The sequence below is a fragment of the Cygnus olor genome, chromosome Z (genome assembly GCF_009769625.2).
Source record: "Cygnus olor isolate bCygOlo1 chromosome Z, bCygOlo1.pri.v2, whole genome shotgun sequence".
NCBI classification, from domain to species: Eukaryota; Metazoa; Chordata; class Aves; order Anseriformes; family Anatidae; genus Cygnus; species Cygnus olor.
The window spans coordinates 45404381-45419038 of record NC_049198.1 but is presented as its reverse complement, the minus strand read 5'-3'; the positions used below and the strand labels follow the sequence as shown (position 1 = coordinate 45419038).

The following is a 14658-nucleotide window of genomic DNA, read 5'->3' as shown; positions in this document are numbered from 1 at the left end:
TGGTGGGGACCAGAACTGGACACAGTACTCCATGTATGGCCTGAAAAGTGTTGAGTAGAATGGGATGATCACATCTCTTAATTCCACTAGAAGCATCCCCCCTGCAGATGCAGCGCAGGATCCAATTTCCCTTCATTGCTGCAGCAGCCCACTGCTGACTTATGTTCAGCTGGTTGCCCACCAGGACCCCAGGTCCCTTTCAGCAAGGCTGCCCCCCCGCTACAGAGGTCCAAAAAGGTTGCTTTGTTTTCTAATTCATCACATTCGTGAGTGTTCAATGGACATCTGCTTTTGTAAGTTAAAAATGTCTAGGAGTTACTGAACAGTGTTTTAAAACCCATTTATTTAGAACTTTTACAGAAAGCACAACAACCAGTATTCCCAGGGCATCTGACTCCAGTGGAAGACCAAAGTCTTCATGAAGATAGTTTAAGTGGTTGTCCAACAATCAAGCTCAAGGGTATGTAGCGCAGTTCTGCTACAGTTTAGTCCAACTAGTTAGTGCAGCAAGACTAAAAACAGCAAACAAAAACCTGGCTCCAGTGTGGCAAAAGGATATTACTTTTCCTTCCTCATATTTAAAGGACTAAAAACTCTTGTCACTGAGCCATCATCCACACAAACAGTGTAAGGGACGAGGGAAAAAAACATAACAAAACAAACAAACCTCTCTCCCCTCTCAACATAGTAGCTAGTTACATGAAACAGTACCAATTTAACTTGAATTTGCACTTAAAAGTAGCATCAAGTGTGCTTTAAGTTGTGGTGACTATTTCAAGGATAATTACGGAAGAATATATTAGAATATAACATACATGGAAAAAGTACATAATGAACCATGCAGGAATATAGATGTGATATTGTGGAAGCTGCTATTCCACGCTGAAAACAATTCTCTCAGCCTGATATAATTTAAATGCAGCATGGATGCTATACATTGGATAACGATGTATGGGGACATGGAACCCTGGGCAACCTGATCTAGTGGAAAGTGTCCCTGCCCATGGCAGGGCCAGTGGAATGAGAAGGTCTTTTAGGTCCCTTCCAACCATTCTGTGATTCTGTGGCAGTTTTATTATCAGAAACAAGTCTCTTAAATGTCAAGTCAAGGTGGCAAATTCTTAAGAAAAAACAAAAGAAGCCTGCTCAAATCAGATGGAAAAAGTGCATCTAAGAAGCGTGCAAGAAGTTAAAATCTTTATTATCCAGCGCTTAAGGATGAAATAACATACCTACCATTTTCTCAACCCTGTTCTTATTTCTCCTTTGAGACCTTCATTATCATAAATTGCATCAGCCCAAGCTCCTCCAAAATACCCTTACTAAAGCTTATCCTTTCCTATAAGCAATGGAATCTGCTGAAGTCATCAGTGGATCAACTGCATACAGCATGAATACTGAAAAAAAAATATTTTAGATTTCAAAGTAAATACCTCACTGAGCAAAGAGGAAAAAACTTTTTCTGAAAACAGCGTATTCAAGGAGGAACCTGGCAGATGCGTAAATGGAGCACGGTAGTATTGAAGATGTAGCTCCAGCTAGGACTCCCACCCCCAACTCAAAAGTCTGCTGGCATTACTGTCTTCAAGACATAGATATTTAAACTGCTTGTAAATGGTCTCCTAAGCAACCAGCTTTCAAGGGCACTTTCACATTACTACAGTAATAGAGAACTAAAATATCTTTGTTTTCATGATTACTTCTTTTAAGAAAAGATAAAAAATACTATAAAACTGATGTTGTTTCAACAGTTGTAATACAGAATAGGTTCGGGCATTAGTTAAAATGCTTGTGTATCTATTTTTAACCTTAATTTAATGTAGGCAACTCATACAGATTAACATCTGTTTTTTGATGATGCTTTTGCTCAGCCAAGTCTTAGATTCTCCCTAATTGGCAGATATACACAATATGCACAGGGACCAGTCTCTCAGGCAACGTGATACAATAAAAAGGACACTGAACTAAGGGAACTGAAGAAGCTTGCGTATTCATCCCAACTGCATACTGATATTTTTCATAATGTCAGCATACATCTAATGAGCTTTCTAAACTTGGTGCCAAAATACGTATTTTAGGGTATCTATACAATACTTTCCACTGTGCTATAAAGGAAGAGGGCAGAATAAAGAAAATCTCTTCAATATTGAAAGTCTGCATTGGTAATTTACGAACATAAAAGAACTAAGTCTTCACATGATAGTCTGAAAAACCTCCATGGCTTAAGAAAACTTGCAACATGGTGATGTTAATTCTATTCATGACTCATCACCTCTAATTTGGATCTACTTTTTAATGCAAAAAGAATTAAGCACATTAATTCAAAGCAAACAAACGTATCACTTAAACATTGCCAAATGCTTCTATTGTTCACCACCACTGAAACACTTTTTGTGTGCTCTGGAAATAGATGCTCCCTCACAGAATAGTGTAATCCCTCAAACAGCAATTTTTCTGTTTGGTAAAATACAATTTAAGCAGTATGCTTTACCATAGTGAAATTCCATCTTATCAGCATTTATACTCACTTGGAAAAAAAGATAAAGATTTTAGCTTTACAACCAACCTTATTTCATAGGATATTATACCAGCATACATGGCTAAGCATTAGAATAATAAATCTTTTTTAATTAGAAAACTGAAGAAACTGATTCTTCACAATCTGAAATCACATCACTACATTCTGCTCATGAGAACAAAGTTTACAGTCGTAAGTTGCACATAAAGGGTTTATTTTAAATGTTTTAAGGATAGAGTTACATCATAATTATAAAAATTACTTACAGAATTAAGTAACAGATTTAAAGTGTTTATACTTCTAAATGCAGAGAACAGGGAACTGTCTACATTGTTCAAAATAAAATAAAAATAATGAAACCAAGCTCTAAAGATGAAGTCATTACCTAATTTTAAAATGTGAACACGAAGACCTTTGAACTATACACATACCAAGAACCATCCAAATTGCACTAATGATGTAAAATACAAAAAGCACAGCATTTTCAAGGAACCAGAAACTGTTTTTAATGTAATTCTTTCCCCAGAAGCAACTAATCAATTCTATCTGAAGATAACACCTCCATTTTAAAATGATTTATTTAATGAAGGCATCCACCTGTTGCAATAAAAAGGGGTATCCCCAAAGTCTATTCCTACCTAGTTTAGGGTTTGGCACTCAAAAGAAAAATAAAAAATGTAGTGTTTTACTGATCAGTTGTGGTCTTATTTGTTCTTTAACAGATTATGTGGTCCCTTCAAATGCTGTATGACACATACAACTGGAAAATTACCTTCCGTTGGCACTATGCTCGTCTCACCGGTGCATTTAATCCTACTAACAACCATTAAAACAGCACAATAAGCAAATTCACAAAAAACTGAACACAAAATAAAAACAGAACAAAACCAAAACCTAAACATTTTTAACATGCAACTTTAGTTTGTTACATTGAACGTTCTAACCCTCTAAGCATGCAAAAAAGGATGGTCTGCATTTAACTTTTTTTTTCCTTTTAAAAAGTTTTACATGGCAGCCTGACATCACGCACACGCACACACACAATATACAACAATACTACAGCAGGTAAATGTGAAAGGCCAATAACTTTTATACAAAGAACCATGGCCTGTGCCATCACAAGCCCTATGTAATTTTGGAAAGTAATGTTGAACCCCTAGAACAAGGAACCAACATTTAGTTACCAGGGTAACGCAAGCACTGCATGCAGATCTGAAACATGAGCCTAAAACAAAGCCCAAAGCAGATGGGCAGGGAGTGGAATTAGTCTCAAGCCTCAAAAAGGTGGTTTAAGCTAACAAAAACAAAAAAAAAAAAAAAGGAAAAAAGATGAAAAGAAATACCTACGCAACAGACAATGGGGACATCTAAAAACAACCATAAAATTTACAGTTTATAGATTATACTCTAATTGGCATAATATGTGGTGTATTAAAGCGGCTTGCAGAAAACCCACAAATGCAAGCCTAATGCTAAAAATGTTCCAGTAGACCTAAACGTCAGACATTTCAAACCAAACCTCATATTCCTCAGATGTATAGCCCCAAATTCAGTGTACTAGGTTATTTGTGTGTCTTGTGTATAATCAATACGCTCACTCATTCTTGTGCCACAAATATCAACTTGGGCTCATGGAGCCAGGCTCAGCTTTGAGATTTACATGCAGGACTCTTAAGAGTCAATAGAAAACACATAACAGATCTGCAGGATGAAAACACTGTATTGCAAATCTGCTCACTTTGTTCAAAACACAAGGAACATTTACGACTTGGGTACTTAGAATTAAGGACTGCATTGAGAAGCTATTCACTGAAATACAATAGCCTGCCTTTGGTTGCCCATGATGAAATACTGGACATAATGCAATATAGTAGCAATGGACAAAGAATTAAGGTATCATATTTATATGGTGAGTATTTATTACCATTCAACAGCATAATGAGGCACAAGCCTTAAGGCTAAAATATGAAATCAGGCAAAAAAATGGACAGAAAGGGGCTTAAACCACTGAGTCTTCGGTATCAAGAATACCCACAGTTGAGGTCATACAGACCTATGTTCTCTGATTAACAGCACCTCTCCTGCATCCTTCCACTAATGGCATAAGGGTGGATATCAGTGTATTCGTTCCTTCCATCAGCAGTGCTGATCTTCACAAACTGCATTTCTGTGAAGCAGTTCTTTGAAACTTGCAGAGCTCTGCCTTAATGTAACATGACAATTTTGTTGCTGTGCTGATCGTTGTTACCATTCTGATACTTTCAAAAGCTGCCACACTTAAACAAAAGAAACAAAACAAACAAACAAACAAAAACACACACACAAAAACCAACCTTAATCTTCATTTACAACTATCTTGCAAGATTAAAACCGTGAAAGGATTTTGCTGTTGTGGGCTGCTATTTACATCCACAATCTAATGCAGATGACTGAACCACTGAGACTGCCTATAGCTTCCATTAGATAGTACACCACTGGCATGCAGAACTCTAGTGTTCATAGAATGAAATTCACGTTAACAGCATACCTCAAAGCAAGTACAATGTACACCACAAAAGGCAACAGGTTTAAGCTGTAGATTTGTCCGGACACTCCTTATGTGGGAAAGCCAGAAAAAGAATAAGTTGGGAAGATGCCTTCTTAAAATAAAGTGGTTAGAAACAAACAAAAAAAGAAATCAAACAAACGACAACCAAAAAGGAATGCAACAGACTGAGCAGAAGGCAACAAATGCCTCTCCTTCTCTAAAGTTGTCTTCAACTAAAAAAAATTACTCCCGCCTCCCCCCTTTGAGATTGTATTTACCATGTAAAATATTAGCTACTGTTAGGCATCTAAGTCCACACACAAACATTCAGGTTGCTAGGTTTTGATATTAAATGAGACTACTGATTGCCAATGAGTAGTCTGGAGTCTTCTGAAGTAGCATATATACTGCTAAACTTGTGGCACCAAGCACTTGGGTTTTGCTAAGAAGTGTATATAACAAACAAATACAGAAATACAACATTTAGGATTGAAGGCAGCCTTGTTGCATGTATTTTACTGGTTCCTACAACTTGTAAATATGGGCCATTAACCTGCATTTTCTAATTAACTGGTTATACAGATTAAATATACTTTTATACTTTAAAGACTTTTCACTGAAAGGTGCATAAGTCAAACACTTGATATCCTACTGCCCTGTGACTACTGAAAATGCACAAGTATTTCCACGTACTGCAATTCTTAAAAAGCTGAATTTGAAATAAAGTGTAGAAACACAGCAGATTGGTGTTACTTGGGTTAGGCACTCCTTAACGCTGCACAAACTGTTCAAACTCTTCAGAAAAGTCAACTCTGTCCCAACCCTGAAAACAAGGACTGCCAGAAGCCAAGAAATTAAATTTAATGTTACAAAAGAAGGCATATCAAAATATCAAACTACACTTGCATGTGGCAGTTGAACAGGTGAGTGCAAGGTTGAAGAAAGTTAAAATCTATGAAAAATTTAGATTAATGATTACAATACTAGATCAACTTTACACAGCTTGAATTTGCAGCTGTTCTTTGCTTTTAACTCCCTCCTGCCCAGATATATTGACTTCCTTCAAGAAAAGGAGTTCTCTTACACAAAATGTGTCACGTTCACATACTTTTTTTTGTATTATTCAGAACAAAACAGTTTTGCTGGCAGAGATTGTGGGTTCGCAGGGACATTTAAGCTTTCATTAAACTGGAAAGCAGTCAAGTCTTTGTGTCTACAAATTTTACATTTAATAGTTCCACAAATTTGGCATAAGTTCACAATGATGTCTAGGATGTCTTCACCAAATCGTAGACATAAATATGGAAATCATCATCAAACTTGATGAAATAGACTGATGGTTTGGCTTCAACTTGATGAATGACCATGCCAGTCCTTTTTGAGCCATCTTCTTTGGCATATTCCACTTGTTTGCCTACCAGGCTGTCCACAACTTCACCTGGTTCCCGTTCTGCAGGAGGTGAATCATCTGTAACATAAAAATAGTGTACGTTGGCAGGGACTGATGGTATTTCAGTATGGAAAACAATTGCAGAATCTTCTGCAAAACTGGTAAGAAACAATCAGAAGGCTTAAATACAGAGAATGCTGAAAATAAGCTTTGTTCAGACAAGCACTTAACTGTTAGGCTTCTGGAAACCATAGCGTTCCCCCTCCCCCCTTTCAATTTTATGAAGTCAAAAACAGCACTTTGATGAAAGGGGTAAATCTATCGACATGAAGATTTACACAGAAGTTACAGAAAATTTCTGTGGATAACTGAATTTAAGCCACCAGCAGAAGGCAACATGATATCTATCTCATTAGCTGCCATACTAAACCTCCCTTCTCATTATTCAAAATTTGAATATATGCATGCCATTGCAACAAAAACACCTCTAAGATGTCTAGTAAATATAACCTCCTTATTAAAAAGGGCTTTTGATCCCACATTGGAATAGATGCCACTAGTAAAGTGTAACCATATTATTTGTCTAGCAAAACCTTCCCAGAAATATCGTTATATTTTCAGCAATGCCTATGCCAAATGTGGATGCAAAAAGGCATGAGTTATTATATGCCAACAGGGGTTTGGTTACAAGGCAATTACAGAACAAACACGATAAGCAGTAAAAGCACCATACTTGAGAATCGGAAGCTAACCACATCAAAACACACTTATTTCTCAGTTTGTCTTTTTTTTTGAATACACTTAGAATACACTTAGCTCAACTTGTGTTTTGTGTTCCAGTGAGGAATTTTCTTAGTAATGGTCCAACCTGCTGTGGCTTTTATTCTGGAAATCCTAAGCCTCTAAAATAATCTTTGTTCGTGCTTGAGTTGAGAACCCCTTACAGACTTTATCTGTTTTCTTTTCAATTCTGTGAGTTGTGAAAGAACTCCCAAATGAGTGAATGGATTGGCTTGATGCAGTTACACTTAGATTCTTCCCCAAACTTATGAAGTTTCTCTGCAAGTTTTTATTTCAGATTCTCTATAAATGCATCATCATACATAGTTATCATCCTCTTAATATCAGCTTTATGTAAAGAGTCTTTGTTAGCCTAAGTTCAAGCTTAACACATTTTAATTTAGAAGGAATTATGCAATGTTGATCAAGTTTTAGTGTAAGATCCAGAAATGCATTTTCCCCCCCAAAAAAAGTCTTGAAATGAATTACGCTGGAGGGGAAAAAAAAATCCCCTGGAAGTTTTAGTTACAGTACTATGGAAAGTTCTACCAAACTAACATAAGTACTTCCAGGTAGATTAAAATCTGATTTGAAAAATACTACTGGTAATATTCAATCATTGATGTAAGGACACAAATCGATCTATCTGGAAAACATCCAGATTCACAGAAGGTAGCATATATTTGAAGGGTTTTGGAAAGAGTCAAGCAGTAGACAGGTGCTTGCCTTATTTATTTAGGAACAGGAAGGTCACTTTTTTCATTAATATATGTGGCTTACGCTTTACAAGCGGCAGATATATTGCTTTTGTTAGGGCTGGGGAACAACATCTAAATAAACGATTACTACAGACAATGAACAAATAAATGCCACTTGTTTATTTAGTCAGCAGACTGCATGTTATCAGTAGTATGTACATCTGAAGGATTCACCAAATCAGTTTTAACTAATACTTATATAGAGCACTATATAGCCTTCCACTAGTTCACAATTATTAATTTACTTTGAAACCCAAAATTATTTGTCAGGGAATTGTTTTAGGTACATGGGAGAAATAAATCTCTTCTCTTTTTTATACTGGCTATCCAAATCTTTTGAACAATACTCATTCTGTGAAAATCCTTCTACGTAACTAGGAAAAACAAAAAAACTTTCACTTCAAAATACAAGGAAAAAATATCCCTCTAATCTACTGAACTACTTTTCTTGCTAGTGTATTGCAATGTGTTAGACAAAACAAGTTTTCAAAAGGTTAGTGCTTCTTTCTTTACTGAAAGTTTTCCCACACTGAAGACACCTATCACAACTAAATTTATCTGATTATACTAACAGGCCCCAAAATATTATTCCTATAAGAACTAGTTCAGAAATGCAAATCAAGAGTCATCTCTACGATCTCTGATACTTCTTACTATACAACAGTGAAAAGCATCTTGCTTGCCAGTTTCTATCAAAAAATCCAGAGTAGATATTTTCAGCAGAATTAGGAATACATATGGAAAATGGCTTTCTTTTACTACTACTTCTGCTGATTAAAGTAAAATATGCCAACAACTAACACAGATGATCTTGGTTATGCTATTATCTTGGTTAGCTCTCATATTATACTTTTTTTTAAAAGGGATGAACAAACAAGATCGTGTCCAAAAACAAACTCTCATGTCCATAAATAAATCATAGCCAAACATTAATATAAAAAGGTGTCACTTTCTAATAGAAAAAATGTAAGTGGCCTACTTACTGGAATCAGGCATAATACGAAGGTCACCTTCTTTATAATCATCTAAAAGTTGGTACATGTACAAGACAGGATCTTTCTCATAGGTAATATAAAACCATGTGTTCATAATAGGAGCTCGAGCCAAGACCATCCCCCTCCATTCATCTTTTGAGCCATCCTCTGTCTCAAACATATGTTCGACAGCTTTGCCAATCATTGTGTCTGCCAGGTGGGCATCACTAATTCGAGATGAAGCTGAAATGACAGCATTTCGTAAGTACATTCAAAAAACAGTTTTTCAAGATTCATGAACAAGTTTGATTGGAAGCTATTCAATTCATGTATAAAAAAATACTGTCCATTCCAGAGAGTTTACTATTGAAGAAATGCAGAAGAATGTACGGTTGTTAAAATAATAAAAACATTGTATTGCCCAAGAACAAGTAATTACAATAAAAGGTAAAGGAAGAACAACTGAGGATGCAGCAATGAAGACTCTTTGTATTTTAACTAGGTACTCGACAGGGAGAAGGGCAGCCAGCCGAGAAGAGTACGAAAGACCAAACAGAGCAGTTCTATTAAGTTTTTAATGAAAGTTTTGGGACTGGTTCTCCTCTAACACCACTCTAGAGACAACTTGCTTTGCAGTCCTAAGAAACATCAGCTTAGTCCTTTCATGGGTTAGGAATTAACTAGGTTAAATACTGAACTCTTTTGATTTTGTTTGAAAAAACTTGCAGTTTAATAATCCAATACTAACTGTGAAATTTAATAAGTAATGTTATTAATCAAGTTATTTTATTCTGAAAACGCTTCCTCCCGTTATTAGAAATACTTAGGGGAAGTACATTAGAAAAAATATCACTATCATACACAGAGCAGACAATATAACCAAAATGTCTTACATTTCAAATTTTAACAGAAATACCGAAGTTAACTTTTCATGAACTTGCTAAGTGTAAGACTCTAAACAAGAACTATAGAATGTACTACATATTATTTAAAGACAAACGATACCACTGTACTCGCTGGTATCATCAAATCTTTGTGAAAGCAAGAGAATTTAAATAGAACATTTAGATTACCTGCCATGTGACAAAAATGCATTTGACTAATGTAATTTAAATAGTCAGATGTTATCTTGGAGATGTCATGAAAGATTAGTAGAAAACATTTAATAGTAAATGTCTGTTTATATGTATCTAGGAAAAAAATAACACTTACCAACTCTGTCTGGAAGGACTTCAAGTGCTGAAACTCTTTCATCCTTGTGCAGTTCTAGTCCATACACACAATCAAATCCATCATACTTTATAAGATAAAGAGAGGGATTTACAGGAACTTGATCGAGAACTGTGCCCTTCCATTGTGTTACAGGTCCACTCCCTTCTTTCCATCCATGCTGTATTCTGCAGCCTACGATGTTTCTTCGTGGCTGAGAAATAGGTTTGCTTGGTCCCACATTGTTTCTATGCTTTCTGTACACAGATACAAACATAATATTAAACAAGTACATATCCAAAATTCTATTCCAGACAACAAGTGTATACTTTGTTTTAGGAAGATATAAAGCATATCATACTATTGGAAAAAAATTGAAAAGTAGTGGAACACTTTTGACATGCTTTAGAAGGTCAGTTTCATAAGTGTCCTTTCTAAAACTAGTTTGCTTAAGAACTAAGTTGCAACACTGAATGTAAAACTCACCTGAACAGGTCTCAAAGCACAAAGTTACCTGACAGTATTACAACTTTACTAACTCATTGCTTTCTCCGTGGAATAGTATTCCCTTATCCTAGGGGAAGAAATTGGTGGAAATATAACTGCTGGTTGACTAAAATTCTTTCATGGCTTCTTCTTTCCTCCCATCACTTGTGGTTTCAATTTAGGTTCCTTTTGCACTTAAATATATTTTTAACTCCAAGACATGTCAGAAACAACATTCCTCTAGCACTCCTTTTTATTGCAACACAAGAAAAATGATATGAAATAGTAATAGCAATAGAGGCGATACTCTTTAACATAGCAGAATGATTCAATATATTTTTCTGTTTTTCCTTTGTATTTTCATGGAATTTGCATGGCAATTTCTTCTGTTGAGTATCACTTGTTCTGATCAGTGGGCATGTAAGCTGGCTTGAAATTTCAAACCACGGAAAGCTTTATACAAAGCTTTATTCTATACTGTTATTAAAAACATTAACTGACAGTTTGGAAAACAAATAGGAGAAGCATCTGAACAATGTAACAGCATACAGGTGATAAAAAAATAGTATTATTTCTATTTTAGCATGTTACAATACAGACTTTAATTCCTAAAATGATTATTTAGAGGGTTGCCTGATCAAAATTCTTGTGAATGTCAACTAGTTCTAAGACAAATTTTTGGATTAGTTACTACTAGTACAACACTTCATTTAAGTGGCAGTCAAATATGCACACCACCAGCATTCTTCAAAGCAAATGTAAAGAATGAAAACCAATTGTGAAAAAAAAAAATAAAATATTGTTCCCTAGATTAGAGACAGTAACCAAAGATAAAAGTCTCTGGAAATGACAAAAGCTCACAGAGCATCACACGTATGATATAAATCCAAAAAAGACCAGAAACAGTCATAACAGTGAAGTCTCACAGTCTCACAGAGTAACGCACTCACTATATGAAATTAGAATGCATATTTAGAATGCATAGAAATCATAACTTTATCAAAAACAAGACTTATTTTTTTTTTTTTTATCAGCTTGTCCCACCTCCAGATGAAGTTTTTAGCAGGAAGTTCCATAGTATTTGTCAAAAATTCCTCTTTGTGATAATTTGATTTTTTCAGCAGGATAACCGTGCTGTGTTTGTACTCCTGACTTTGCGAGCACAAATTACTATAAACCTCTGCCAGTTAAGTGACAACTTTCCATGAAGTTGGTTATAATTTTATACAGAAAGTAGAACACATTTTCAATTTTTTTTTTGTGTGTCAGTAATACTTTACTATGACCAAATGAGAGAACTAGTTCTCGTCATAATAGAAATGAGTTTGTTTTACACGCAACTAATTTACTTAGTTCTAATGAATCAGAGTTCTATTTTAAGACAGAATAAAACAAACTAAAGGTTAAAAAAACAGCTAATTGAAAACTGACAATAATGTCAGTTTTTGACAGTCTGTTTACGTTGCCAATTATCTGATTATTGAAAAGGGTAAATATACTGTTCAGGTTTGACCTCACAGTTGATTTTACTTTCTGCCTGTAAAGCGTAACCCTCTTTAATGTTTAAACTGTAACAATTAAATGAGAGGCTTCACAGTCATTTTAAAGAATATGATGTAAAAACGCTACAGAAGTGAGTTCAAGCTGGTAACTACCTTTTAAAATACATCAGAGAGCAAAAAGCATGATGAACACGATTGCTAGTCAAGCACCAGCCAGGTATACCTGCAGTTCAAGTTGTTTTTGAGGGCTGTCCTACTAACTGAACAGCCATTCTCCTTCATTTGCAGTGGTTTTTAGTCTAACAAATGAGATCTTTAAACTAGTAAATTGACAAGGAAAATCTACTTTTTCTTGCATCTAAACATGTGGTAAGAAAGAGAGTATAGCTTCCTAACTGACAGTAAGTAAAAGCTACCAATGTATTTTCATACAAGAAAACAGTAGTCAACCCAAAACTTCTCAAGAGTACACTGTCTTGTTGATACACCAAGTAATACAAATGTGCTTAACCTTCTGAGATGCTATACCTGGAAGACCCGAAATGTTTTACTTCAATTTTATTAGAATTATCTTTAAAAATTCCACAAAGATTTCCTCAAAGTTTGAGATAACAGTTTTCCTAGATATGTGAAACCAGAAAACAGCAAGTCCTGGAAATAGCTCTTGACACATCAAATATGTCCTCATCGTAAATGGCCCTTCAATCCCCAAGGGTTTCAGATCCTCTTCCTTATCTTGAAGGCATTATGCTGGTAAACAAAACCTAGTTATGTGAAAAGGTTTCATTATCAAAACCAGATAGTTTATAAAGTTACTAGAGACTACACAGGTAGAAAGAAACCTTCATAGCTTTTGAAGCTGTGTTTAGATGGTCCTTATACAAACTTATTTGGCAGCTGCCACCAAGAAACCAATGTAGTGCAGAATTACTTAGGACTGGTAGCAGAAAATTATTACTCCAGGGTTGTACTTAGAAGACAAATGGGCATTTACAAAAGCAGCATGGCAATTCCCACTAATCTGAAGTTGTCCATTTAGGTATTTTATTTTATTTTTTTGATGTTCATCTCAGAGAAACACCACAGGGTAGAACTAAGGAAAAAAAAACAGCAAAGGATGAAAGAAAGCCATAACTCAGAGTTTGCAAAAAAGGCACAACTGAAAAAAAAACTGGGAAGAAAACGCTAAAATAGTGTTGGAGCAGCACAGTAACAACAGTCAGAAAAATTTCAGTCTTTCATGGTGTAAAGTAGAAAAGCTATTAAAAACAGGACACAGACTTATTACAATTGTGACCTTACTACAGACTAACACCAAAAGCAGAATGGCAAGAACTGTTATTATTTACTTTTCACAATATTCAGACTATGAGGCACATCAATTGAGACAGAAGCCTTAAAGTATTTTCCATACTCCTTCAAAAGCCGTAATTCAGTTGCAAAATTCATCTTCTGATGCTGCGGGAGCCACGACTGCAAGTTAAAGTGGGCTCAGAAATTCAAAAGGCTAGGTTCATCGCTAATTAAACAGTAGGCACAACCTGTGCATCGAGGTCCTTGAATTGTCAACTACAAGAAATCTGGGCAGCATACGAATAAAGGATTGTTTTTATATGTACTCTGGTACTCTTTCCTTACACAACAAAGGTGGAAAGATAAGATCTGAGAGACTACTGACTGATGTGACACCAATGAGGTCAGCTTCACATTCAGAGATCATCACTACTCACTGACAGAACATTTGGAAGAACTGTCCTTTTGTAACTGACCTATAGCCATGGGAACCCTTTCCAGAAGGCTCAACAGTTAACTACCACTTAAGAGTTCAGAAGACTAACCTGTGCTGCTCATTTTATCACTTCCTTGATTACAGAATCATGCCCTCTTCCGTGCTCTCGGCTCCTCCCTCTGCCACAAACCTTCAGAAGCCTGTTAAAATCCACCCCCCCCAAGGCCTTCAAGTGCCAGTAGGCTTGCTCCTCTTATTCTTTAAGTGAGGAATGTAAAAGTCACCTTAACTAAATCAACAACAAAGTATGCATTACTAACTCATGGTCTGCTCTAACAGCTCAGAGTAGTATCAACATACATTTTTACAGTCTTTTGTATCCCACTAGCTTAAGGTAAACTACACATACAAACAATTCTCTACTTGTCTCTCATTCTCAGAGGAATCAGTGAGCAGCACGTATCTCGGTTTGTTACACAAAACCTTTACTAAATGATCCACAAACAATAGAACTAGGCTAAATTAACAAAGCTAAACTGGATGGTTAAGTTAAATGCCTCAAGATCATGTCATATAGCCTTTACGCTAAGAAATATATAGCCTATTTAGGTATTTAAATAAGTGTATATCAACACAACAGTAAAGACAAATCTAGCCACCCTCAAGTACAAAAGGCAACCCACCTCTGATAGTCTTCCCATCATACACTCCTTTCTCTGAGCGGTTGAAAAAGAACAAGAGAAATTAAGTTTTAACCAACTCTACCTGCCTCTAGACAAATAAAT

The 14658-nt window shown here is 35.7% G+C and overlaps 1 protein-coding gene across 8 annotated transcripts in view; it reads right to left on the bottom strand.

The window, feature by feature from the left end:
* Nucleotides 1-2711: 2711 nt before the first annotated feature.
* Nucleotides 2712-14658, bottom strand: part of SPIN1 (spindlin 1) — a 61877-nt gene continuing 49930 nt past the window's right edge. For all 8 annotated transcript variants that reach the window (XM_040540410.1, XM_040540405.1, XM_040540403.1 and 5 more), the window contains exons 4-6: nt 10160-10413; nt 8957-9190; nt 2712-6513 (exon numbers count right to left, since the gene is read on the bottom strand). In XM_040540410.1, coding sequence (XP_040396344.1) covers nt 6314-6513; nt 8957-9190; nt 10160-10413 — 688 coding nt within the window. In that variant the 3' untranslated portion in view covers nt 2712-6313. The remainder of the gene's footprint in view (nt 6514-8956; nt 9191-10159; nt 10414-14658) is intronic.